The sequence below is a fragment of the Sciurus vulgaris genome (genome assembly GCF_902686455.1).
Source record: "Sciurus vulgaris genome assembly, chromosome: 12".
Taxonomy (NCBI): Eukaryota; Metazoa; Chordata; class Mammalia; order Rodentia; family Sciuridae; genus Sciurus; species Sciurus vulgaris.
Window position 1 is genome coordinate 81666421 of NC_136473.1, and position 27898 is coordinate 81694318.

At 38.2% G+C, this 27898-nt stretch overlaps 1 protein-coding gene and 1 long non-coding RNA gene across 3 annotated transcripts in view; one reads left to right on the forward strand and one right to left on the reverse strand.

Moving 5' to 3' along the window:
- The window catches only part of IPO9 (importin 9), a 47690-nt gene extending 21154 nt beyond the window's left edge, over nt 1-26536 (reverse strand). The window contains exons 1-13 of one of the 2 annotated variants that reach the window (XM_079106019.1): nt 26250-26536; nt 11872-11933; nt 11571-11657; nt 10300-10501; nt 5991-6079; nt 5016-5102; nt 3874-3993; nt 3676-3776; nt 3434-3492; nt 2668-2819; nt 1869-1967; nt 910-1016; nt 364-503 (exon numbers count right to left, since the gene is read on the reverse strand). In XM_079106019.1, the coding sequence (XP_078962145.1) occupies nt 364-503; nt 910-1016; nt 1869-1967; nt 2668-2819; nt 3434-3492; nt 3676-3776; nt 3874-3993; nt 5016-5102; nt 5991-6079; nt 10300-10501; nt 11571-11657; nt 11872-11933; nt 26250-26412 (1468 nt within the window). In that variant the 5' untranslated portion in view covers nt 26413-26536. Of the gene's footprint in view, nt 1-363; nt 504-909; nt 1017-1868; nt 1968-2667; nt 2820-3433; nt 3493-3675; nt 3777-3873; nt 3994-5015; nt 5103-5990; nt 6080-10299; nt 10502-11570; nt 11658-11871; nt 11934-21536; nt 21643-26249 lie in introns of those variants that run through there. The other variant, XM_079106020.1, reaches the window with a different exon arrangement.
- Nucleotides 5023-6498, forward strand: LOC306641156. The gene is made up of 2 exons (XR_013758042.1): nt 5023-5140; nt 6167-6498. It is a non-coding gene; the product is annotated as an uncharacterized lncRNA (long non-coding RNA).
- Nucleotides 26537-27898: the final 1362 nt, after the last annotated feature.

Here is a 27898-nt window from a genome sequence, read left to right on the forward strand (position 1 = left end):
CACAGAAGCAGCCTCTCCCGAACCAGACCCCTTTACGTGTGTGATTATAAATAAAAAAGAGTTGCACTACTCCATGTTGTTAGAGGCCAGAACTGGTATGGTCAGACCTGTCTCGCCCCCTTTCATTTAAAGAGTACTGGCTCTTGTGTGTTTATTGATTAGGTAAGTTTATGGGTAATTGATTGATTTATAGCCAACATCATCCTGGGCAGTTAACCTTTTTCTCATCCATGAAGGACATGACAGAAACCCCCACACCAAAGGACATAAAAACTGTTGGCCTACCTATCTAAGTAAAATATATAACTGAATTGATGACAGGTCTAAAGAGCTTCCAGAATTCTAGTACAGACTGAAACATACCTGAGAGGTTGAGGTCAGCAAGAATGACATTGGTTAGGAATCCATGCATGTCAAAATGGATCCTGCCATTTTTCACACTATCTGTGATAATGGACTTCACTGAGCCTAGGGCAAGCATGCAGGCCTCATGGATCTTCCACCTGTGAAAGGGACAACACAACCTGGTAAAACAAACTGCTAAAAATCATTAAATATTTGAGGAAAGAAAATTCAAAAAAGGGCATTCCAGCAGAATCTAACCCAAAAGGGCTATTTGTCTGCTCTTTCAATCTAAATTCTGTTTTAAACTACATTGAAAAGAGAGTGAAATTTAATGAGAGATTTTATTTTTCCTCGTTAGAAACAAAATAAAAGCCCTTTCTTTCAAGGATATTTACAAAGGGATTAAAAAAAGACAAAAACAAAAACAAAAACATTTTAACCAATTATTTTAAGGTTGGGAAGAACTACTTTAGAATAGATGATTCAAAGCAAGGATTTGTTTGCGTCAGATCTGATGCCCCAAACAGGTTCTTAAATTAAGCATTTGCTGCTGCTTGCTTTTACCAGTGCTCAGTGCCACTGTTTTTGGTTTGCTCAGCTTCTTGTAAATGCCTGGTGGCTGCAGCAGCCAAAGCTGCTGCACTCTCATTCTGGAAATCTGTGGCCACAGCCTAGGGAGAGAGGAGAAAGACTAATAAATCTGTGTGTGTGCAGTCAAGGCATTTTAACTGCAAACTGCTTTAGTCAGAACTGTTAGAAACGAATGGTTCAAACTCTTTCTCATATACATGCTACACTCAGATTTGGTGTATTAAAAATGTGACTGCAAGCTGGTGCAGTGGTACATGCCTGTAATTTCAGCAACTTGGAAGACTGAAGCAGGAGGCTCAGAACTTTAAGGCCAGCCTAGGCAACTTAGTGAGACCCTGTTTCAAAAAAAGAAAAAAAAGAAAAGTGGGGATGAACTGGGCTGGGGTTGGGGCTACAGTGTAGTTCAGTGGTAAAGTGCCTCTGAGTTCAATCCTCCCCTCCAAAAAAAGACATTGCATTAGTTAAGAGTCTCTAATGAAAATAAAAGAATACTTATATTTCTTTTTTACTTATTTGTTTGGTACTGGGGATTGAACCCAGCAACATTTTAACCACTGAGTTATATATCCCTAGTCCTTTTTATTATTTTGAGACAGGGTCTTGTTAGATGCCTAGGTTGGCCTTGAACTTGCCATCTTCCTGCTTCAGCCTCCTCCTAAGTTGCTAGGATTACTTGCATGTGTCACTGTGCCCAGAATCTTCTGCACAATTCTTAAATCTAATATCTACTGGTGAATCAGAACTAGTAGAAACAACTTTTGGAATTTCTGTCTCAAGCTTCATGTGAGAAGTTATCTTGTATTCACAAAAATGTCTGAGATGAAGTTGCTCAATAGTACTGCTCATCTTGGGTTAGATGTCTAGGAAGAAGAAGAAACCCTCAAGTGACAGAGGAGGATTATTTGGTTGAAGCATCAAGGTGACTCTCTTACCAGCAATAGGTCTTGAGCTGCAATTCTAACAGTATAAGAGAAGGTATCATCATCTTCATCTTCTACAAATTGCTGGGGGTTGGCTGTCCATACTTTAATCTGAAAAGATGACAAAGTTAGGTTTTTGTTAGGCTACCAACCTGGTTCTCATGTTCCTTCTTTTCATCAACTGACATATGAAGACTTTAGCCTTTTATATTTAACAAAACTATAAGCCTCAAAAGTCTTTTTTTAATAAGAGAAACAAATTCTTACATTCAAGGTTTGTGCAATGGCTATTGCTCTCTAGCAGATCTCATTTTAGAATTTGGGAGTTAGTGCCAATCAACTGTTTTTCTTTGATACATTGCTTTCCTGAATATAATAGATCTCATGGGATACTGACTGTAAAAATTATATCAATTTTTGTGCTGTTTTGTATGAGGCATTATCTTATTCTTCAATGCTTTCCTCCACCCCCAGTTTTAAAGACCCAGCAACAGGCGAATAATCTGATCACGATCTTTTACTAATTATAGGAAAGGAATAGTTTCTCCTAGATACCAGGATCTTTGGTTTAGTGGTTTTACAGAGACTTTCCTAATAAAAATTGTTCAGAAAATCCAATTACCTAATATAGGAATTGATAAAAACTCCCTAATACCCAGGGATTTGGCAATAAAATGATGTCAAAACTTTCCCAGAACTTCACATGAAGTTGTTCTCTATCTTTAGAAATGAAGTATTTCCTTGGCCAAGGCCCACATTCACCAAGTCACACTTTCCAAATGAATGCTGGTAACTTGTAAGTATTATTTACCTGTTCCTCAGTGATTTGCATGTACAGAATAATATAGTAAATCAACTCAGGCAAAGCTTTCTTAACAGTGCTTTTGAATTTGCTATTTTCTAGTAGGGCATGGACAAATTCAAAAATGCTAAAGACGAGATTTTCAAAGCCCAGGACTTCACCTATAGGAAATACACAAGAGAAGAAGTTAGTGATAAGAAGGCAAAAAGAAAGCATATATACTGGAAATAAATTACATTATCTTTGTAAATTAGGAAATATTGAAAGCAGTTGCTAATTCCCAAGGGATTGGTAGAAGTGGTTGAAGAGTCAAAGAACTTTGAGGATATCAAATATCCTTTGATTTTTCAAGTAAAATAACCAGAAACACCAGATATATTTTTTAGCATATCTATTTTTGATCTGAAATACTTACAAATATTAAAACAAATGAAAATATCAGCATCTGGGACTTCAAAATTAAACCAGACAAAACAACAAAAGTAGCTGGATTAAATGACTTTTAAGGTATCTCTTTCAAACTCATAAATTCATTGACTTTATGTGATTTTTGCAAAAGCCTATGAAGAACAGATTAAAGATGGTCAATTTTCAATTCTTCATATCTAAAATGCTGAAAGGAAACTCAATTAGAAAACTCACTTAAAAGAGTGAAGTTTCTAAGTTACTGATTTTTTCTGCCACTGCTTTTTTCTTTCTCTGATTTCTTTTTCTTTCTCCAAATCCCTTTTCTCCATAACTGATATTTCTGTCAAGATCAAATAAAACTACATACCGTCAGAATCCACGGGATCTTCTACTTCCTCTGTGTAATTCACTTCAGTCCTCACATAAGTATGATGAAGAGTAAAGAAATAGAATTTGGAGTCTGCTTTATAGATATTCTACAAGAGAATGTTGTGTATTCCAACACTAGGAGTGGACACTTAAAAAGTGGAACCACATGAATATGAGACCCAAGACTAGATTCCCAACTATAGGTGGCAGTGGGTTCCTTAAACTTTCAGGAAAGGATATAAAGCTGCACTCTCAGTTAGGGTATTCCAAACAATAGGCAGAATCTGCTGCATAGAGGACACCATGTGTTTTGGGAAGTTTTTCACCAAGGCCGTCACTGCCTGAAGTTAAGAGAAAACACCCAAGAGTGACATAGGAGAAATCAATGATTTTAGACTATCTTCTCAAGCTCTAAGTCTCACAGTAGTAAATGTTTACCTTTAGGACTTCCATCTTAAACCCACTATCTGACGTGGGGCCATCTGGTATCTGGAGGGCCTGAACAAAGGCCTCTGTGAACTGCTGTACCACAGGAAAGATCAGGACTTTGGCTGCACCCTGGTAACAGAAATCAAAATCAATGATGGACAAACCTCTAATGATAAGCACATCAAACACAGAGATTTGAGATACCTAAAGCTCTCTTCAGGCTGGGCATGGTGGCATACTCCTACAATCCCAGTTAACTTGGGAGGCTGAGGCAGGAGAATTGCAAGTTTGAGGTCAAACTGGGCAACTTAGTGAGACCCTGTCTCAAAATAAAAAATAAACAAGGGCTGGGTGTGTAGTTCAATGGTAGAGCACCCCTGGATTTGATCCCCAGTACCACTAACTAAATAAATAAAATAAATAAAGTTCTCTTCAGGCATAGGTCCCAATTAGAAGGGTATATAGGTATCAAGTTATTGAAGATTGTTTTCCAAGATTTCATGTTTTCTTAACTACTACTTGTATTTCCTAATACACCCCTATTAAAAGTTATTCTATAAGATCATATTTTTTTTCTTTTAATATATAAATATTTTTAGTTGTAGATAGACACAATACCTTTATTTTGTTTTTATATGGTGCTGAGGATCGAACCAAGAGCCTCATATTTACTAAGTGAGTGTGCTTCCACTAAGCCACAACCCCAGCCCCAAGGTCATATTTTCATAACTGCTTTTTCTTTTAAAAACTTTTTTATTTGTTCTTTTCAGTTATATATGACAATAAAATGTATTTTGAACATAATTGCTTCTTGAATTCTTTTTATTAGCATTTTTCAGCTAGCTTTGTTTCATTAAAGGGTCATAAAATGTAGAAAAGTTCTAGAATATCTCTGATATGAAAAGGATATAGAGATGGTATTTGAAGAAACAGGACTCAAAAGGAAACTAATCTACAAATTAAAAAATTTAATTCAAATGTTAAATCTATCTAGTACACTGGTTAGTGTGCTTTCTAGGACTGGTATGAAATGAGATACTGCTCAATTTAAGTTTTTATAGGAGTCTTACATATAGGATGATGGGACATAATGGGTTAATAAAAACTTAAGCATAAGCATGAAGTATGTTATTTACCAAAGGTTCACTTACCTTTTCTAGCTCCTCCATGTTACAGATCATATGGGCACAAGTGGTAAAAATCTCCACAGCTCGGGAACGGGTTCGAATACCATATACCTGGGAAAACAGTTACGGCACAGACGTGAGAATGGCATGTACTGTAGGTGTGAACCTATGACTAGAAGTAAAACTAATGAATTCTCACATCAGATTGGATCTCCTGGACAGATTAAAAAATGTGATTCATTCATATCTAAAAGGCAAGACTTTTATAATGTTAGAACTTATTGGAATTAGCCTTTTATGTAGGCCTCAGTGGACTGCTTTGGTTAAAAATATCAGGCTGTGTAATGCTTAAAATCCCAACATGGCCAATGTATTTCTTTTTCCTTTTTTTTTTTTTTTTTTTTTTTTTTTTTTCTGGTGGTGCTGGGGATTGAACTCAGGGCCTTGCACATGTTCTATCAACTGAACTACATCCCCAGTCCTCAATGTATTTCTTTTAAAATGCACAATTATTGGTTGGGGGCAGGAGAAGAGGGTTAAAACCTATGCCGCTAGGCATTCATATCTTACTGTGAATGAGTTAACATTCATAAACACATTAATCAAACACACACACACACACACACACACACACACACACACACACACAGTATATTAAGGACCTTTTTGTGCAGTGAAGGGATAAGACTACTTCCAAGTCCTCAGCTGAGGGGATTAGAGGTAGCAATAAAGGTACTAAGTACTTAGGGATTACAGAATGCCAGAAGAAATGAGCTATATGAACATATATTTCAGTGATTTCACTGTTTTATGAAAGGACTGCCCTTGCAGTTGGTGAATGAAATCTATGGTTAATCCAGGTTCTGAGCCAGATCTTTTGTCAGTTCCAGTCTTGAGATATATCAGTGAAAAACACCATAAACTCCCACCTGAGAGGCAGAGGCTGACCAGAGCCTGAATAGCCCTTTTTGCTGAAATCATGAAGCTGAGATTTCATACCTCAGCCATGGTGAAGATCTTATACATCTCTGGAAGAATGACAGGAGCAACCAGTGGCATTTGTGTATCTGTCACCTCTCGAGTGAACTCTACAAAGAAAAAAGTACTGTAAAAAAAAAAAATTAACTGCTCATAAAGATACTAAGTGTGGAAATTTCCAGACTGTTTTCAGGTAGCAGTTCCCAGTCAGCACACAAATAAGGACATTGGCCTGGTGGCCTCACACTGGGGAAGAAAAAGCAGCAAGAGTTACTGATTATTAGAAGAAGAACAATATGGCCTTAAGGAAAATACATGATTAAGAAGGAAAACCTTAATACAAATATTGGAAGGAAATCTGAAAGAGAACTGCATAAAAGTCTTTATGAGGTTAACCTGAGAAAATTCTGTCCTAGTTTGTGTCCACCTGTCAACAGTCAGGGGTGTTTTGTGGTCTCTCTGCTTCTGTTTTTAGTTTTCTCCCTTGGAAATTTATTTTGATGCATGTAATAAAATATGTACAGATTTACTAGGTCTCAACTCCATTTTGTTAAACCTATATATTGAAGAAGACTTGAAGAAGGTGAGGGAAATGAGTTGGCCTTTTCTTTTCTTTTTTTTGCGGTGCTGGGGATGGAACCCAGGGCCGACTGATCTCCCCTTTTCTTTACTTTGAAAAACAAAAATAAAAAAAAAATAACATACATAAAGCACCAAGACAGCATAAAGGATCCTGGATTTCATGTTACTAAGTGCTAAGAATATAATACAGTCCTTAAGTTCTAATAAATGTTTACTTTCTCTGATGATTTTCCATATTATTACTATAAAAATGAAGCTAATTGAAAAAATTTGAGAGGAAAATATAGCTAAAAATGCAAGCTGGCATTTTCAAAGTTAATGTGCCCCACAATTTTGGGCAATATTAATCCCCACAAGTCAAATAAAGATCAAATACTCAAGGCTGGGTCTTCTCTACTAGTTGTTTCCACCTGAAAAATAAATTCTGAGTTTTGAATACTGAGTATTCTATTTCATTTAGATAAGGATATCAGTCCAAACAAATATGACGGAAAGCATACTAATGACAACAAGTTGCCAGATACAGTGGCACATTCCTAAAATCACCTGCTACTTGGGAGGCTGAGGCAGGAGGATAATAAGTTTAAGGCCAGTTTGGGTAATTTAGTGAGACCCTGCCTTAAAATAAAAAAAAAAAAAGGGCCAGGAATGTAGCTCAGTTGTAGAACATCCCTGGGTTCAATCCCCTAGTACAACACACACACACACCCACACTAACAAGTTTTAAGAAAAATGTAGTATAATTTAATCCTACTAATAAAGTTACTTAATGCAATTTTTTCTCTCCTATAATCCAGTAGTCCCAGTAGTCCCAATTTATTCACCCTTTACAGATTTAAGTTCAAAATAATTTTTCTGAGGTCATTCAGCAAGTCAGGAAAAGTCTGGGACACCAACAACACCTCCATTTCCAAACTTCTTTGAGACCAAAGAAAAAGCTTTAACTTGTTGATCAAATATTTCAATTCTTCGCTAGTATGTTAGCATTTCCTTAAACCATGAGACTTAGTTCTCTCCTTTTTTTTTTGGTAGTAGTATGATTGACCCCATAGGTTTTATACCACTGAGATACATCCCAGTCCTTTATGTAAATATATTTTTTTGTAGTTACAGGTGGACAGTATGCCTTTATTTATTTATTTTTATGTGGTGCTGAGGATTGAACCCAGGGCCTCACACATGCTAGGCAAGTGCTCTGCCACTGAGCTACAGCCCCAGCCCCCTAGTCTTTTATGTTTTGAGACAAGTTTTCATTAAGTTGTATAGATGGGGTTAGAACTTGAAATTCCCCTAACTTGGCTTCCTGAGTAGCTAAGACTAAAGTGTGTGCCACTGAACCTGATATTCTCTTTCATAAATAGATAAATAAGTTAGAAGCCTCATTAAAGGGAGTCAGATATACTATCTTTAAAAATCCCTGAAGAAGCTGGGCACAGTCGCAGGTGTCTGTAGTTCCACCTATCTGGAAGGCTAAGGCAGGAGGACTGCGTGAGACCAGGAGTTTGCCTGGGAAACACAGCAAGACCCCACCTCAAAAAACAAAACCAAAACCAAATAGTACCAAGTACCAATAAAACAAACACCCTGGGAGAATCAGTCCCATTCTCCTAATGGGTTCTTGTTCATAATTCTATCTTCATGCATGCCTGAGTTTCTGCTGTTGGAACTCATACAATCTACCCTCTTTTGAAAATATTTGGAGCACTTACTTGGGAATGAAGATTGGCTGCAATCCATTACACATCTGATGACTCTATTTCAAAAGGATGAAGATTTCCCTACCAGTTCTTTCCCTTGGCTGACAGAAAAGTGATCTCACTGAATTGTAATTTCCTTAGTAAAGTACAATAAGGGCTCTTCAGCATTCCAATCAGGATAAATGTAAAACCATCCTTTTTCTCTGGGTTTGTCAGAAACTGAAATTTGTGGTGGAGAATTAGAAGGGAATAGTCTTCCTTTCCATGGTAGGAAATATATCATGCAAATAAAGAATTTTAAAAGTCTAATTCCATGAGGAGGAGTATGGGAAATCACCTTAATACTGAATCATATAGGACCAGCATAGGAAATAAGAAGGGAAGTAAAAATCTGAGAAAGGAATATTTTGATCTTTTCAGTAAGTTTGTTCTGCATCTGAGCTAAAACCTAAAGCTCAGGTAGTGTAAAAAGGCAGCTGGCAGTCAGTGGTGACAGTGGACATTGAGGCAAGAGGATCATCAGTTTGATGCCAGCCTGGACAACATGGCAAGCTTTCGCCCCCTTCCCCTTCTCAAGAAAGAAAGAAAAAAAGGCAGCTAGAGCATGAGAAGAGGAAATGTTGAAACAAATACAAAGATTTGCCTTTGACGGAACTGATATTATCTACCATCTACCATTAATATCACATGGATTAGTATAATTCAGCTTAGATGTGAAGTTTGCTAAACTGAGATTAAAAGGGTGGATCTGGCAATTACAATCAGGTAAGAATACATTTCAGGTAAGCATGCATGTCACAGAAACAGATAAGATATAGGTGGATTTCCACAAACCTGTAGAACAGGGGAAGGATGATTTCTAAAAGATCAGTACAAGATGGTGATAAGAATTTCTTTAAAGATTTCCTAATGAATTCATTTAGGGAACAGAAAGCAGGACGGAACTTGCAAAGGATTGAGAAAATTTGGCCACACCTAAGGATATATGAAAGTAGGTTCTGGGAGGGACTGACAGATTTATCAGAAGAGATATCCACCAAATCTCCCTGGAGTGAAGGCTGAAGATCAACCTCTTAGAACAAAGAAAATGAAAAGACACTAAAGATTATATGCTCTCTAAGCTGGCTAAATGACAGTCAGGGTTATATAGATACATTAAAAAAAAAAAAAAAAAAAAAACAAAAAGCTTCTTTCTTAAATTTCTACAAGAAAACCCCATTTGATATATCTTTTTTTTTGCGGGGCGGGGGTAGTCTCACACATGCTAGGCAAGAACTTCTATCACTGAGCCAGATCCCTGGCCCTATTTGACTATTTTTAACTTTGTCTTGGCTGCACTAAGCAATGGAACATAAGCCCTTGAGTTCACTGTTATCTGATGCTTTTCCACATTATCACTATAAAAATGAAGCTATACAATTGAGACATTTTCCAGAAGAATATACAACTGGCTAAATGGAAAGTAATATATGTGAATGATGATGATCATAATGACTAAAACTTGCTAAGTGCTTACCACATATTGGTTATTGTGCTAAACAATTTACAAAAATTAGTTCATTTGAACTACCAAAAGCTCCTTCACAAAGACACTTTTAGTCTCTTAATTTTATATAAGGAGTCTCAGGTTCAAAGAAACTATGTGAAAGGTCAAGGTCAAGGTGAAGCCAGAATATGAACCTCAAATCTGAATGCTTAATAACCCTGGTACTCCTGTATCCTTTTTTGGATGGCTCAAACTCAGGGTCTTGTGCACACCAGAGAAGTGTTCTACCATTGAGCTACACCCCCAGCCTCCTGCATCCTTAATTGGTAAGGTTTGGAGTGTAAGTTGTACTATGCCAACTTAATTCCCCAGAAAGAGCCAATGGAGCTAGAGGGTAGATGTAGAAATATAAACTAGGAAAGGAATAATACTCATAAAAAACTAGAAGAAGTAGCAGCACATGTGGCAAATCCTGCTGATCTGGGCTACTCTATCACACAGCTTCTTATAAGTTTTCCTGTCACTTGGAACCCAAGTACCAATACCAGGAAAAGGCTTCTGGTACCTGTAAGCACACGCATGGCTCCATGGACGGCATTTAAGTCTCCGCTCACCAACATCTCCATGAGCAGGTTGAAGAGTTGGGGCCAGGCTTCCGGCCAGTCCCAGTGGGCAATGGCTGACACTGCATAGGCCACACTGGAGCGCACTTTGCTTATCGATTCTCTCAACCCATTGGGCAATAGCTCCCGGATAACAATTTTTGCCTGTAGAGGAGGAAAGTCCACTTACCATTAGATCAGGTTGTAAGTGACCAACAGAGCCCAGTCCATTTGGGAACTATGTTAGAAAAACAATATAGAAACTGCATATCTGTAGAAAACTCCTACATATAAACTCAACAAATAATTCATTCAGAGATTTCATCTATGATTTCTAAACTTATGGTGTCCTTTATTAGTAGCCATTAGCTACATGTGGTCATTTCAATTAAATTTAAATAAAATTAAAAAATTCAGTTTCTCACTTCCAGTAGTCATATTTTATTTATTTATTTATTGGTGATGCTGGGGATTGAACCCAGGGGTGCTCTTATCACTGAGATACATCCCCAGTCCTTTTTTTTCTTTTGACACAGGGTTTCACTAAGTTGCTCAGGCTGGCCTCAAACTTGTGATCCTCCTGCCTCAGCCTCTCCAGTTGCTGGGATTACAGGTCTGTGCCACCATGTCTGGTAGTAGCCATATTTTAAGTGCTTAGTTGTTAAGTAGCTCTTATATTGGACATCACAGATAGAAAAACATTTCTATAACTGCAGAAGATTCCAACAGCTCATATTTCTCTAGAATTTGTATCTCAATACTTTTGGGGGGCACAGAATATTTGCATAGCACTACACAGAGCAGAAACATTATTTTATTTAATTCTCAAGCCCTATGAAATTGGTAAATTGAGGCTTAGTAGTTAAGTATGTTTCCAATTATCTCAGCTTGTAAAAGGCAGAACTGGTATTTGAACACAGGCCAGCCTAACCCTTGAGTTCTCTTATCTATAGCAGTGTGTACATAATGCCAGCCAACAATCTCTTTTTCTACCTAGTTTTTTTTTTTAATATTTTTTTAGTTGTCAATGGACCTTTATTTTATTTAATTATTTGCAGTGCTGAGGATTGAACCCAGTGTCTCACACATGCTAGATAAGTGCTCTATCACTGAGCTATAATCCAGACCTCTACCTAGTCTTTGATTGCTCCATGTTGTCAAAGAATGTTGATAGCCTCTCTTATGATGGCCACTCAAAGCTCTGTCCACAGACTACTCAAGTAATTGTTCTTACCCTTTCTGTAGTTTCAGGTGGCCTAAACTTCTCTGATTGGGCACACCAGTGAGTCTCTACATATTGTTTCAAGATGACTGATGCTAGCTGTGAAGAGAATAAGCCAAGAAGTGTATAAAGAAAAAGACTTTTTTCATACATAAAAATCATATACATGGCTTGATACATTTGAATCATATCTGAATTTGATACAAAATCATAGGTTATTTAAAAATTGGCCTTATTCTTTCTCTTTCCCATAAGAAAGTTTCATTACCAAGTAAAGGAATGTTACTTGTAAATCATTCCAGTTTCCACTTACCTGACGGATTGCCAGTGCCCCCTGGGGATCTACAGTCAGCTCTGCCAAGTGAACACCAAATTCTGAAAGAGAAAATTTTATTTCAAGACTAAGAACATCCTAGTAAGCCACAACAATTTACTAAGCTCTAACCTTGATACCAATAAGAAGAGATTTCAGAAAGAAACTCTATTTCTGGGGACTAAACCCAGGGGCCCTTTACTACTGGGCTACATCCCCATCCCTTTTTTTGTTTTGTTTTTAAATTTTTTTTTTTTAGTTGTCAATGATCTTTATTTTACTTATTTACATGTGGTACTGAGACTAGAACCCAGTACTTCACATGTGCTAAGTGAGCGCTCTACCATTGAGCCACAACCCCGGCCTTCTATCCCTTTTTAAATTTTGATACAGGGTCTCACTATGATGCTGAGGCTGGCCTCGAACTTGTGATCCTCCAGCTTCAACCTCCTGAGTTGCTGGGGTTATGGGGTATGTACCACCATGTCTGACTCTTCCAGTTATCTTCCCTTTCAAGAGAGCAACACCTTTCTCTTACGTTAAGGAAAGTAATAACTAATTGAAAACTATGATTTTCTAACCCCAAGTAAAACTTACAAGGTGAGATTTTAGGAATTGTCCAGATATATTCTACCAAATACACGATCAAGTCTAAGAAAACCTGGCATCAACCATCAACAGCTTAGTCCTAAAAATACAACTGCTGCAAATGAAGTTTCCAATAAGCAATGTAAATAGTAATCTTGAAGTGCATATTGGGAGGCTATAAATAACTTTTACTCCAAACCAAAAAATAGATCTAATTTATACTTGCAAAAAGAGTAAATTATCAAATATTTATTTATGAAATGAGAAAGAAGAGTGTAAGAGAAAAAGCACATCATAGTTTCCACATCTCACAATCTAGGACTGCACTATCCAATATAGTAGCAATCAGTCATAAAGATTAAGTACCTGAAATGTGTCTGGTGAGAACTGAGAAGGCTGTAAATGTAAAAATACACACCAGATTCCAAACTCAGAATAAAAATAAAAGCAAAATACCTTAATAATTTTTATATTGACTATACATTGAAATAATACTTTACAAACATCATGTTAAATGAACACAGTATTAAGAATTGTCTGTTTCTTTTTATCTATTTTAATAAAGCTACTAGAGAATTTAAAATTTCGCATTTGACTTATATTTCTGTTGGACAGCACTGTGCTAGATCGGATATACTTATCTATAGGTGCCATCAAATGGGAGCAAGGAGCCTGTAGTTGCCTCCAATTTGGAGGGAAATATAGACGAGTGTAGTTAAGAATATAAGTTCTGGATTTGGGAAAGTTTAGGTTCAAGTGTTGAAGCTGCCATGTCTGTACTCAGTTTGCTCATCCACAAATTAAGAATAATGGTATCTAGCTGGGTGCAGTGGTGCACACTGTAATTAATCCCAGTAATTTGGGAAGCGGAGGTAAGAGGATTCTAAGTTTGAAGCCAGCCTCAGCAACTTAGCAAAACCCTATCTCAAAATAAAAATAAAAGGCTAGGGGTATAGCTTAGTGGTAAAACGCCCCTGTGTTTAAACTGCCCCTCCACAAAAAGGTATCTCTCTATATATACATCTATCAAGCAATCCTGTGAGAATTGAATGCCCATGCATGTAAAGTGTTTAGCACAATACCTACCTCATAATAAAAACTTGAAGAAAAGTTATCTTGTTGCTATTATTTCTATTGCCCATCACTACTACATTGTTTGGCTTTCCTATGTGTAACTGAAGTTTCTTTCTATGTAAAATTCTACAGCTGATTCTACTGGAATAGTCATCCAAAGGGCATTTATTCCAAAGAAAAGCTTAACATCAAAAAAGAATTATTTGGGGCTGGGGAGATAGCTCAGTTGGTAGAGTGCTTGCCTTGCAAGCACAAGGCCCTGGGTTCAATCCCCAGCACCAAAAAAAAAAAACAAAAAAAAAAAAAAAAAACCAAATAAACAAAACATAAAAAAAAAAACAAAAAAAAAAAAAAAAAGAATTATTTGCTCGGCACAGTGTCACAGGCCTGTAATCCCAGTGATTGGGGAGGCTGAGGCAGGAGGACCGCCAAGTCTGAGACCAGCCTCAGCAATTAAGCGAGGCCCTAAGCAACTTATGGAAACCCTGTCTCTCAATAAAAATAAAAAGGGCTGGGGATGTGGCTCAGTAGTAAAGCACCCCTGGGTTCAATTCTTAGTATAAAAACAAACAAACAAAAATGAAAGTTATTAGACACAAAGTCTTGTGCTCAAATCTTACCAAGGAATCAGGTTAAAAACTACTCAAAGTTATTTATGTTCATATTTTAAAAAGTTTTATTTTGAAATAATTTTTAGATTTACAAAAAGTTGAAAAATAATACATAAGAGTTCATGGATAGTTCATGGATATTCTCCACCCACAAGTCCCTTTGCACCTGTGGCTCAATGACTAAAATCTAGAAAACTAATATGAGTATAATACTATTAACTAAACTAGATTTCATATATTCTTCAGCAATTCTTTCTTTCCTTATTTTCCTTTTTTAAATTTCAGGATCCCACCTTGTATTTGGTTGCTATATCTCCTAAATTTCCTCCAGAGTGAGAGTTCCTCATTCTCTTCCTTGTTACTTTCAATGAGTTACTTTGTAGAATTTGTCTCAATTGGGGTTTAACAGATGGTTCCTCATATTTAGAGTAAGGTTATAAATTTTTTGAATATCAGAAAGTGATGCTGTTCTCAGCATTTCATATCAGGGAGTACATAATATGGATAAATTATAATACTGGTACAACAGTACTGGTACACATTTGCTACTTGGCAAGGTGGTGTCCGCTGCATTTCTCCACTGTAAAGGTACTGTTTCTCACTTTATAACTGATAAATAAAATCTCAGGAGAGATACTGTGAGATTATGCTATTATTCTATTTCCTTTCAGAACTTTCACCCACTGATGTTAGTTCTCTCTGTGGATGCTGCCTCAATAGTTATTAATTACTGTGTTGTTTGTCAATGATTTGAGGGGTGGGCAGTAGGGAATAAACCCAGAGGGGCTCTACCACTGTTCTACATCCACAGCCCTTTTAAAATTTTTATTTTTGAACAGGGTCCCACTAAGGTGCTAAGGTTAACTTTGAACTTGTGATCCCTGTGATCCTCCTGCCTCAGTCTAGTGACCTGCTGGGAATACAGGTGTGCACCAGCCTGCCTGGCGTAGTGGTGATTTTGTACTTTTCTCTCCTCTCTTATCCTTCCCTTCCTCCCTTTCTTTGTTAGGGACTGAACTCAGGGCCTCATGCATTATTAAGTAAGTGCTCTACCACTGAGCTACACCTCCAGTTCTATTATCTTCATTCATTAATTGGGATTCCTCTGTAAGGAAGAACTGTCCCTCTCATTCATTCATTCATTTATTTATTTATACCCATATGGGCTCACGAATATCAGTTCTATGGATTTAAGTTCAAGTCTATCATCTATTTTGTTACCAAAATTATTCCAAATTTTGGCCATTAGAACTCCTGGTTGGTTTCTGTGTACTTCTACATGCCTCAATTCTTTTTCTAGCACCTTCTTTCTGATATTACAAAGATGATATAGGCTTATCTTGTATTTTCTCTGCCTATGCTCTGGGATCAACTTCTCCAAGTAGCCTTGGTGCTTTTTAGTGGAGAACGACATCTAGAAACCAGTATGTGGACACTAGGTATGCATAGTGCTACTGGCATGTCACTATTTTTAGATCCTTTCAGGGAACATGGCTAGGAAATACAGTATGCATGCATACATATCTCTCTTTCTTCAACACATCAAGGTTCATTCTATTCATTCCATTTTTCCCTGCTTCCTTACTTGTAACTTCTTTGATAATAACACACCTGGCTTTTTATCTATAATAAATAATTTATTTATTTGTTCAATCTTAGAAAAAATAGTATTCCAGAAGTTTTAACTCATACCCTTGTGGAAAACAGATCTACTAAGTGAAGTACAATACCTGTGTAGAGTACTTTTTGATGTTAGCTGGTAAGAAGCCAAATGCTATTTTCCAAAGTTATCCAGGCTAGTTCTTTTCTTTCTCATCACCTAATAGTTACATTATTAATTTGTAATACAGTTAGAGTCATCTGTTACTATTTGTATCTCCATTTTGGGTTCTCCTCTGCATTATCTGATTCTAATTATTTGATTTTGGCAGGGGGAACAGGGGGTGAATGTGGAACATCACCATGATTCTCAGAGTCAAAGCCAGTCAAAAAGGCATATTCCAAGCCAGGTGTGGTATTGCACACCTGTAATCCCAGCAGAGTGGGAGGATAAGGCAGGAGGATTGCAAGTTCAAAGCCAATCTCAGCAAGGGTGAGGCACTAAGCAACTCAGTGAGACCCTATCTCTAAATAAAATACAAAAAAGGGGTGGGGATGTGGCTCAGTGGTCAAGTACCCAAGTTTAATCCCCAGTATCCAAAAAAAGGGCATATTCCATGAAGCATCTCTCCTTCCTTACTCCTATTAACTTGTTCTCATTACTTTCTTCTTTTCACTCCTTCCTCACCCACTCTGTTTAGGTATGTTACTGGTTTCTGATTTACCTTTCCTGTATTTCTTTTGCACAAATAAGCAGATAAATGTATCTCTTTTTTTCTCCCCTCTCTTTCTTTATTTTGAGACAAGATATCACTACATTGCCAGGCTGGCCTCAAACTCTTGATCCTCCTGCCTTGGTCTTCTGAGTAGCTAAGATTATAGACAGACCACGTCCAGTAGTATACCTGCATTTTGACTGTGAACCACTACATAAGGCCAGATGTGGAAGTTTCTACTTGTGGAATTATGTTGTTGCTCAAAAAGTTTCAGATTTTGAAGTATTTGAGGTTTTCAGATTAGGGATACTTAAACTCAATTTTCATAGGTACCTGTGTCTACTTCTAGATTTTCTATCTTAAAGTTTTATTATTCTATTCATGTGCCAGTATCACACTGTTTTAATTAGAGACTTTATATAATGTTTAAATGTTTATGGAACTGGTCCCTTCTTGTAATTTCCCTTTTTCAGTGTTTTCAGAGTTATTGTTCCATGTCCAGGTGTGCTCTACCACTGAGCTAAATCCCTGGCCCTTTTTTTCTTTACAGACAGGGTCTCACTAAGTTGCCCAGGAAGACCTTAAACTTTTGATTGTCCTGTGTCAGTGGTTTTACAGGTATGCACCACCACAACTATCCATGCTTGTTTTTCTAAATGAACTTTAAAATCAAATCATCTAGCGCATACAAAATGTTGAACTGTCCTATCTGATGACAGCTTATGTCTTTCAATTTGTTCATATCTAATTTTAAGTCCCTGAGTGTTTAAAAAGCATTCTCTAAGCTGAGCATGAAGGCACACGCCTGTGATTCCAGCAACTCAGGAGGCTGAGGCAGGAAGACTGCAAGTTCAAAGCCAATCTCAGCAACTTAGTGAGACCCCTGACTCAAAATAAAAAATAAGGGGCTGGGTTTGTGGCTAAGTGGTAGAGCACTTGCTTGGCATGTGTGAGGCACTGGTTTTGATTCTCAATACCATATACAAATAAATAAAAGTCCATCAACAACTATATATATGTAAAAGTCCATCAATGGCGCTATATATATATATATATACATATATATATATGTATATATATATATATTTAAAATAAAATAAAAAATAAAAAGGATTAGGTACGTGTCTCAGTGGCAAAGCACCCCTGGGTTCAATCCCCAAAAGAGGGGGAAAAAAGTGTCCTCTAATAGATTCTTACACTGTTTCTATTAGTTTTATCCCACAGTATTTAGTAAAAAATCATAAATAGTTTTGGCATTTAAAAAACTGTTAGGTCCTCTAAACTTTTATTATCTGTATAGCTGAAAGTCATTAATTTTCGTATTGTATGTCCTGCTATTTTACTGAATTCTCAGATTTTAACTCATTCTTACTAAGCCTTTATTTTAAGGTGCAGTTTTTGATACCTTTCTATGGCACCTATTATTTCATTCTGGAAGAGTATTTTTTTTTTTTAAGATTACCATAACAACCCCCCCCCAAAATAAAACCCATGTTCTAAAACATTTATTAAATGATTAAATTACTACTAAGCATTTGAAACCTGCAGAATTACCCCTATAGACACAGAAATCTACTCTAATTCCTAAGTTCATTTTGGCCAGTTTGAACTCTAGTTAAGACTATAAAACCCACTTACAACAACAGAAGCCGCAAATAAATGCTACAATTCAAAGATATGAGAGTTAACTTTCCACTCTAAAGCCCAGGTGAGTCATAAGTTACATATAATTTAGGAAGACCTCTTAGATACCAATGTTCATGTTTAATGAAAAACTAAAACAACATTTAATGCATGTGTAAGGTCCATATAAAAAAGAAACAGTAAATGTACTCACACTACCTTTGAACTTAGTATGATAATGAATGTTAACCAACTTCATGGCCTCAATTCTGCTTAGAATGTCAGGGTCCACCCAGGTTTAGACCCCATGTAAAAGTGAACAAATTCTGATGTGCTTTATGTGACTTCCTTCAGAATAATCTACACACTACACACTTATTCATAAACTACTTGGGATGGAGAGGTTTTTTTTTTTTTTTTTTGTTTTGTTTTGTTTTTTTGATACCAGGGATTGAACCCAGGGGTACTTAACCACTGAGCCTCATCCCTAGTCTTATTTTTTATTTTGAGACAGAGTCTTGCTAAGTTGCGGAGGCTGGCTTTGAATCTGTGATCCTCCTGTCTCAGCCTCTGGAGTTGCTGGGATTACAGGAATGTGCCACTGTGCCTGGCCAGATAGTATTTTTTAAAGATACTATTTAAATAATGATGCAGGTTTTTAAAAAAAATTATTATTAATGAATATGAATTGTATAAAATAATAGGTTTCATCACAATTTCATACATGATTATAATGTACTTTGACCATATCTATCCTCCTTATACCCACCCTCCAGTGGGTTCTCAATGTTGCTGGCAAGGGCACAATTTTTGGATCCTCACTATAGGGACAAATTAAAATGAGATTAAAATGAAGAAAACCTTCGGTCATAACAGCATGAGAGATACTGAGGAATTAGACTTTTTGAGAAGAAGTTGAAACTTGAGATTATAAAGTTTAAACACATTTGAAAAATTATCCTTCCAATGAAGGCAGTGATACTCTTCTAGTTATAGGGTAATACTGAGGCTCAAGGAAAAGAAACCACATATTTTCCATCACTCCACACTGGCACCAATCAGAGGAATTGTTAGAGCATGAAGACCAGCCAAACTTTTTTTTGTGGTGCTGGGGATTGAACCAGGGCCTTGTGCTTTCAAGGCAAGCACTCCACCAATTGAGCTATCTCCCCAGGCCTGACCAGGCAAACTTTACACATAGGTTCTATCACTGCGTGGGGGCTCTCTGTCACAACCAGAGAACTTCAAGTCTACTCTTTGCAGAAAAAAAAACTTTGAATGAATATATTTTTTTCATGTCGGATATCCACAAATACTGAATCTATCCTAATACATAAATCTGTTTTAGTGCTACCAGGGGAAGGTAGTAGTCTGGTGATGATCACAGAGCTGGGAGTTCTTTAATACAGTCATAAATTAATTATGTCTGGTAGCTATCAAAAACCACACCCCAAATTTCACGAACCATCTTGCTTCACACATCTCTTGAGACTGTGAAGAATGTGAGAATAAGAGACAATCAGAAGATTAAGACCGATGTGGGGGCCAGAAGCCTAAGTCAACTAGGAGTCTGTACCTACAAGTAGTTTAAGATGACTTTTCTTGGAAGTTTATTTTCTCCACATAAGAAAGAAGCTTGGAAGTTCAAATAACATGAATATCTGCTCAAAAGTCTGACTGGGAAAAAACCTTTGAAGAATATCATCAAATTTTAAAATAAAATGAACAGAATAAAGCAGGTGCAGTGGTACATGCCTATAACCCTAGCAATTTGGGAGGCTGAGACAGGAAGATTACAAATTCAAGGTCAACTTCAGCAACTTACCAAGACCTTGTCTTAAAATAAAAAGAAAAAGGGCTAGGGATATAGTTTAGTGGTGAAAGTGACCCTGGGTTTAATCCCTTGTATATATATCACACACACACACACACACACACACGATTTTCTACATTTTCTTCTCTATAGGTTTCTAGAGTTTCAAAAACAGTAACCCCCAAAATTTGAAGATAAAGAATTCATTTGCATTAAGCTATATGGGGGCTTAAGAGGGGAAACAAATTATTTAACTTAATTTATTCTGCCTAGATCACATATCCATTGAAATAAAGGGACAGCTGGGCACAGTAGCATATGCCTGTAATCCCAGGGGCTCAGGAGGCTAAGATAGTAGGATTGCGAGTTCGAAGTCAGCCTCAGTAACTTAGCAAGGCCCTAGGCAACTCAATGAGACCTTGTCTCTAAATAAAATATAAAAAAGGGCTGGGGATATGGCTCAGTGGTAAAGCACCCATGGGTTCAATCCCTGGTACCTGCCCCCGCAACTCAAAACAGAAAAAAAATACAGGGACATCAGTCACCACAGAAGAGTGACATACTCATAAAGTTTTAATTTATATAAAGCTAATGAAAAATTGTTTTCAAGGAGTGATAGTGGTGGTATGCTGTTGGTGAACTCCACTATCAAAGTATTTCAAAGAAGGAAAAAGCAGAAAAATATCCTGAAGTTCTATGCTGTGTTTTAAATCTGATCAACACAGTTGTTTTATGTCTGTTAAGTAATAAAAAACCTATTTAATATTTAAATATTTTCACTTAACAGACTCTACAATATTTTTTGAAGGAATAAAACTAAGTACACCTGAAAAAAAGTACTATTGTATATGTGTGTTTATATATGTGTTGAAGCATTTCTAGTTTTACTGATTAGTGTCTTTAACATAACTTCTTTAGAAAAAACAGAACTCTAAGGTGATTAAAGCAGGGAAAATACAAGAGACACAGATATACATAAGTTGTTTTTTTTTTTTTTTTTGCTTGGAAAAGATCAATTAAGATCAAACTAAGATTCACACCATGAAGGTAAATCAAAGGGGAACACTGCCGAGGGCTACATGAAATTAGCTTTCTAAAGCTATTTTTATTAGGAAATTTAATTTCTCTAGTTCCTTTTTCCAAGCTGAAAAAGAGACGTATTTGGTTATTCTGGATTTTCACCCTGACTCTAGGTAATTATCCTTTTATTCCAAACCAAAATGGTATTCTCTGACTTCCTTTCTAAGAAATCCTTTGCCCTCTTTCATTTTCTAGTCTCATTCTCTACAATAGATTCATTTTCTAGTTTTTTAGTGTTTTCCTCTTCTCTCTAGTTATCCTTGCTCCTCTTTCTTTCCTTTCACCCCACCTGGCAAAACATTATCTATCTGAACCTTGGCTTAAAAGGGAAAAATCCACAGAGGATAAAGATCAGTTAAGAAATACACTGGTCTTAGGCTCTGCTAGAGAGACAAAGACTTAGCAGTGCCTTGACAGTCATCTATTAGAAAGAACTGTCAACAAATATTTTTGGAGGACTGAGTTTCAAACAGAGTTCTGGAGAAGCCCCCTATTTCTCATAAGGGTTGGTAAGCTCCACAAAACCACAGCTGAAAGGAAAATGAAAACTCCACCACTGGCCTTTTTCCGAGCGTGGCCGCCTTCTGCTCGGCTCAGTGCCCGCCACATGCCCAGGAGTGCGTCTGGATCCTTGAGGGGCGCCCTTCGCAGGTGGAGAGTGCTTACGCTATACTGCAAGAGAGCCAGAAAAGTGCCCATGAGAACCAGAAAGCAAACTTCCAGCCAGTGGGATCATCTCTCTAGGCATCTAAGATGGGGAAATCAACACAGATATCTGGGCAGCATCTGAATGCCTGGAAGTCGGGGAGCTGATACTTCCTGTCCTCCCCCTCTCCAGCTCAACATAATGGTGGTAGAAGGAAAGAAAAAAGGTATTCTTTCTGACATAACTGCTGGGAACAAGATAAAAGCCTGGGCTTGGGGTCCAGCTCAGTGGTAGTGTGTTTGCCTAGCAATCATGAGGCCCTGGGTTCAATTCCCAGCACTGGGGTGGGAGTGGGGGGGCAAAAAAAAAAAAAAAAAAAAAAAAAAAAAAAAGAAGAAAAGACCAAGTGAAGGCCAACTGATGGGGGAAAATGTCTTCATTTCTAATAGACAAAAAAGAAATAACTAAAAGGAGAAAATAACCTGGAGCTAAGTCTAGTTATATTAGAAAGTCTGTGCTATGCTGACATGGGGAATCAAAGGTAATAAAAGTGATTCATTCCAATACTTAAATGATGCTTTTAGAGGAAAGTAGAAGAAAAAAAAAAAAAAAAGAACTTCATTCTGAGATATAAAAAATACAGCATACAGCATAAATATGTCAAAAATTAAGAAATTACCTTCTCACAAGTCATGATCTTACCACAAACTGGACCAAAAAAAAAAAAAAGTTGATGAAGCTAAGTTAATAATATTCAGATTTGAGAGTAGGAGACCTTTGGTAGTTCATAACTTCTCCAGACTTTTTAATTACTATGTTTATAAAATGCTTCATATGACCCTATTAATACATGGAATCTGAAGAACATGCTAGCATTTCAAAAATCTTTTTATTTTTACCCTATTTAGGCAGAACTAAATTTCCACAAACTCTGCTGATTCAACTCAAACTCTCAATCCGAAGAAAAATGCAAAGGAAATATTATTTACTGAATACCATATACTATAGGAACTTCCAAACTTTCAAGTACTATTTTTCTCAATTCTGAATGGGAGTACTATCTTAACAAGGTGGTAACTGGCACCACATTCTCTAATTAACCCTGTTAAATAGACTAACTATTCAGAGAGGTTTGCAGGGTTTTCCCCTAGATCCAAGTGACTAGAGAAAAATGGCAATCACGGGTTCAAAAAATCATTACAGGACACCAGGCTGATGATGAAGCAAACTACTGTGTGTGTGTGTGTGTGTGTGTGTGTGTGTGTGTGTGTTTGTTTTTGGTACCAGGGGTTGAACCCAGGGGCATTCTACTAGTAAACTACATCCCCAGTCCTCTTTATTTTTTATTTTGAGATGGCCAAGGCTGACCTTGAAAGGGAAGTAAACTGTAAGTCAGGGTTCTAGCAACTCCATTTTCTATCTATGGTACAATCTGGCCAAATCGCATTAACTCCTCTTAACTGTACTTTTCTCCTTCTTTTCTCTTTCCCTTTCCCTGTCCTGTCCCTCTCTTTCTTTCTTTCTTTTTTGGTACTGAGGATTGAACCCAGAGGCACTCTACCACTGAATCACATCCCCACCGTTTTTAATTTTGAGACAGGTTTTCATTAAATTGCCCAGATTGGCCTTAAACTTGTGATACTTCTATTTGAGCCTCCTAAGTAACTGGGATTATAGCATATGCCACTGCTTGTCTTTTTTTCTCTTCTCTCTTTTACAATTTTTGTGGTGCTGGGGATTGAACGCACAGCCTTGTCCATGCTAGGCAAGCACTCTACCACTTAGCTACTTCCTCAGCTCCTTTTTTCTTGTTTTTTTTTTTTTTTTGAGACAGAGTCTCACCAAATTACCCAGGCTGGCCTTGAACTTTTAATTCTCTTGCCTCAGTCTTTAAAGTAGCTGGAATAATAAGGTGTGGGGACTTTAACTGGTTCTTTTCTGTTCTTTTAAGATGTAGTTGACAATTGAACCTGTGCTTTTTTCCCAAATTAAAGATTCTTCCACTTAATCTTCAAGATGAGGGGGTATCGGCTTGCTGTCAAGGAAAGTGACATATCATTTTGGCAAAGGGAATAGACCAGTTGATCTTAAGGACTAGGTTGACTAGTATTCTAGGTGAGGCAACAATAAATGGCTCACAAAGACAGTGTGGTTATTTGAGAGGAATGAGGGACTAGATCTGTGCTCTAAGGAAACAAAAAAGGATAAAAAGATGAACAAATAATATTAGACACCATCTCACCATCTCCCAGATTTCTTATTAACTTCAAGTTGTAAGGAAGAGTGTTTTCTAAGGCCAGAAGGAAGATTTGTTACTAAGATACAACAAAATTATGAAGCAATCCTGAGTAGAAAACCATTTATTCATTCATTTGCAAGAAAGCCTCCTCACCTTGGCTTGCAGGACATTCTAATAGCAGGGGCAATATTCTCCCAGATTCACCAGGTCATGTAGTTTGCTAAATCCTGGCTAGGAAGCCAGGTTCTAAATTTTCATGTAAAGAAGGGCTATGCCTGGTGGAGAAGAAGCTATTAGACCATGTTCAGAAAACAATTGAGGAAATTAGACTATAAGATGGGAATACTCTAGAGCCAAAAGCAAAGATAACTTGTTAAAGGTACAAAAAGAGAGGATACTGTATCTAAGGGATGGACCACCATGTCCACCTAAAAACAGGTAAAGAAGAGGGTAAATCTATTTTTGATAACCACAGGAACTGACAATTGCAAAGACACAAACAACCTCTAAAGGGCCTAAGGCAGTACACTCAACTACAGAAATTTGATCCAGCCCTGTAACCACATCCTAAACCCAAGTCATATGCCTTATTACTAGACCACCCATATCAGGATAATTTCCATACTTCTCTCACAGCATGCCTGAGAGAACACCAGTAAGTTATGGGGGAGGGAAGAAGAGCTGTAGGGGGAGTTCATTTATTTCCCACAGTGACCTGGATCAAATCTCTACTTCTAAAATTTAATTTTTTATTTCAAGACCCAAAAAGGCAAAGAAAGTGGGAGACCAGAACTTCAAAAAGATCTCAAGAAGTTTATAACTGACGTTGGCTAGATAAGGCCATGGTTTTTGGCTACAGGTGTAGAATAGATCAGAGCCAAAGAGGAGTTACTGGGCAGCTTAAAACAAACCAAGGTCTACCTTTTCTGGAAAAGTGTCAGACGTGCCTTTGGAGCACCAAGACCACTGGGTATCATTCAGAGAAGGTTTAGTTGGGATCAATTTGCATCAAACCACCAACTTTATTCAAGTTGCAAATTAATTTGATGAGGTTTCTGTTTTGTTACTCTTCTTTATTCCCAAGAAAGGCAGAGACATTAATGTGAATAAAAGAATTTTACCTAGGAGGCTATAAAAACCCTCTTCAGATCATTTTATGCACAGCTTTTCAACAGCTTTCTCCTATCCAGTGGTTCCTCCTTTTGTAGGGTCTGATATTTTATAGAACAACTATAACTGGGCTTTCAGAATGGCTCTTAACCTTTTAGATCCCAAATCTCAATGTATTTCCAATAAAAGGGAATTTGTTTTCAATAGTCCTTTCATATTACAAGTAAATATGAAACTACATTTAGGAGAGATTTTGTCTTCATTTCTTTTCAGTGAAAAGATGTCCAGTGGGAGAGTTAACTCGAGGTTTTGAATGTAATCAATCAGACCACGGACAATTTCTCTTATCTTTGCAAATGCCTAAATTTAAGGAGTGGAGGAAATATTCTCTTGAGCTGGGGAATTCTGAGAACTTGGAGTTACAGTGAAGCTCTGGCCAAATATATTTCTTACATAAAGACCAAGATTTTACCTTCTGTTACAGAATTAAACAGTTCTTTGCACAGTGGCTGCGCTGGGCCTGATGAAAGTCCATCAGCAGGAAACTAACAAAAAATCTCAACCTAATACTTTATTTTCTTCTCCATCACTTTTACACACATAATAGGAGGATGGGGACAAAGATCAAAAACAAAGGAAGATCGGCTCCTCCACAGAGAAATTCATTCATACGTATTTAATGACTGCAAATTACTTTGAAAATAAACGGAGAGCATGGTCAGGAAGGTGAAGCAGCTGCATGTGCATTTAACTTAATTTATGGGACAACATGACGCGTACAACCAGCCAGCTAGAGGCAGAAACTTGTTTGATGACATCCACTAATATCTGATAGCCCTACCCTTTCGCCATTTCTACTAATAGCTCCCCCTACTCTAATCACAATACAACCAGGCTGGTGAGAACAGCTGAAAACCCTGGTCCTGCACTCAAAAATGATCTCCCAGACCGCGCGACACCAACACCAACACCACAGAGTCGAGCTCCATCCCTGTCCTCGGCAGATCCCAGGCTCCATCTCTTTTCAAGTCTCCACCCTCCTCTTCCCCGTTGAGGCTCCACCTCTCCGGCCCCTCTCTCCTCAGACGCGCCTCCGGTCTCTGGGACTTTCACAGCCACCAGCGACACCAACCTCTCGCGCTTCCTACTCCAGTCTTCGGCGCCCAGATCTCCACTGGCACAGGCTCCCCATGTCCCTTGCCGGTCCCGAGCTGCGGTCAGCGGATTGTGAGGCCCGCACAGGTCCCAACCATCCTCTTGACGGTCCCACCTCACTCACCCTCCGTCACCTCCAGCACCTTAATCTGTTCCTCGGCAGCCGCCCGCACCTCCTGCACTGGGGACAGGATCCCAGTGAGAGTATCCACCAGCGCCTCCTTCAATCCTTGTGCTACTGGACCTGGCAACCCGGAGGCCGCACCAGCTGCAGCTGCCGCCGCCATCTTTTCTCCCCTCAGTCCCCCAGCCCCGCAGTCCGGACCCGCCACCGAATGACGGCTCCCGCGCGCGGCCAATCCGCGAAGCCGCGCCTGCGCATTAGAGTCCACGGGAGCTGGCGGGAGGCGGGAAATGGATCGAAATCTCCAGAGACGTCGCCTCCTGCCGCCTAAATGAAAACTGCACCTTTGTCGGCGAGGATCGCTTCGGGTTGATGTGGAAACGGAATCCTAGAGAGATTTGGGGACTCTTCTAAAGTCTCACAGTATATGAGCCATCTCACTTGGAATACAGGGTCTGTCACATATTAGACACTGTTAGGGGACAGGAGATGGAGTGGAAATGGACGTCAAGGGCCGAGCGTGGTGACGCACGCCTGTAATCCCAGCGAACCGGGAGGGTGAGGCAGGAGGGACGAAGTTGGATACCAGCCTCAGCAATTTAGCAAGACCTCTGTAAAAATTAAAAATAAATAAATAAAGAAAGAAATAAAAAGCCCAATGGTAAGGCGCCCCGGTTCAAACTCCAATACCCACCCCCACACCCCCCAAAAGAATTTTTTTTTGGAGGGTGCCGGGGATTGAACTCAGGAACACTCGACAACTGAGTCACAGCCCCAACCCTATTTTGTATTTTATTTGGAGACAGGGTCTCACCGAGTTGCTTAGCGCCTCGCCATTGCTGAGACTGGCTTTGAACTTGCAATCCTCCTGCCTCAGTCTGCTGAACCGCTGGGATTACAGGCGTGCGGCACCGTGCCCGATTTATAAAAAAGGATTTCTGAGGTTTTTAAGGAGAGGGGTCTGAGTCAGAAGTAGCACCTATTTTAAATCAACTTCGTTCTACCCGCCAACACTGGAAAAAAATTGGCTAAATTTAATTTCTTCATCGATAAGCCTTGGAAGTCACAGATAGGGCACAGGGAGAAATAAAGGAAACTGGGCAGCGGGCGCAGGTGGTGGTGGGGATCACCTTCCAGCCTAGATGAATCCAAGCCCAAAATGGGAAAGTGGTGGAAAGAGAGAGTACCTACATGTAAAAGGGTATTTTCTCCATATTGACACTTTATGTGACTGATTGATAGCTGAGAATATATGTTCCCCTTCTCAGGTGAAATTATGGCTGGAACAAAGGTAATTTAATATGGCTGTCAGGGGCTGGTCATAGGAAATGGCCTAGGATATACACTACTTAACAGTGGAGCAGGTGGAAGGAATTAGAGTGAGGGGTTAAAAATACAAGAGACTGGCAAGCATATAGCGACAAAAGGGATGCAATGGTATTGGAGCAAAAAGGAACAGGTATTTCTTAGTAAGCTGTTCAAGAAATGGTTTCCAGGAACATTTGCTGCCCTTCCCAGTGGCAAAGGAAACTAGTAATTCTTAAGGCAGTTCCAAGACTGTGGATGCTAAGCCAATAACTCAGGATGAAGTCACCTCATCTGAGGATTCTTCCAGAAGACTGCTTTCTTGATTTATTTTGAGTAGTATT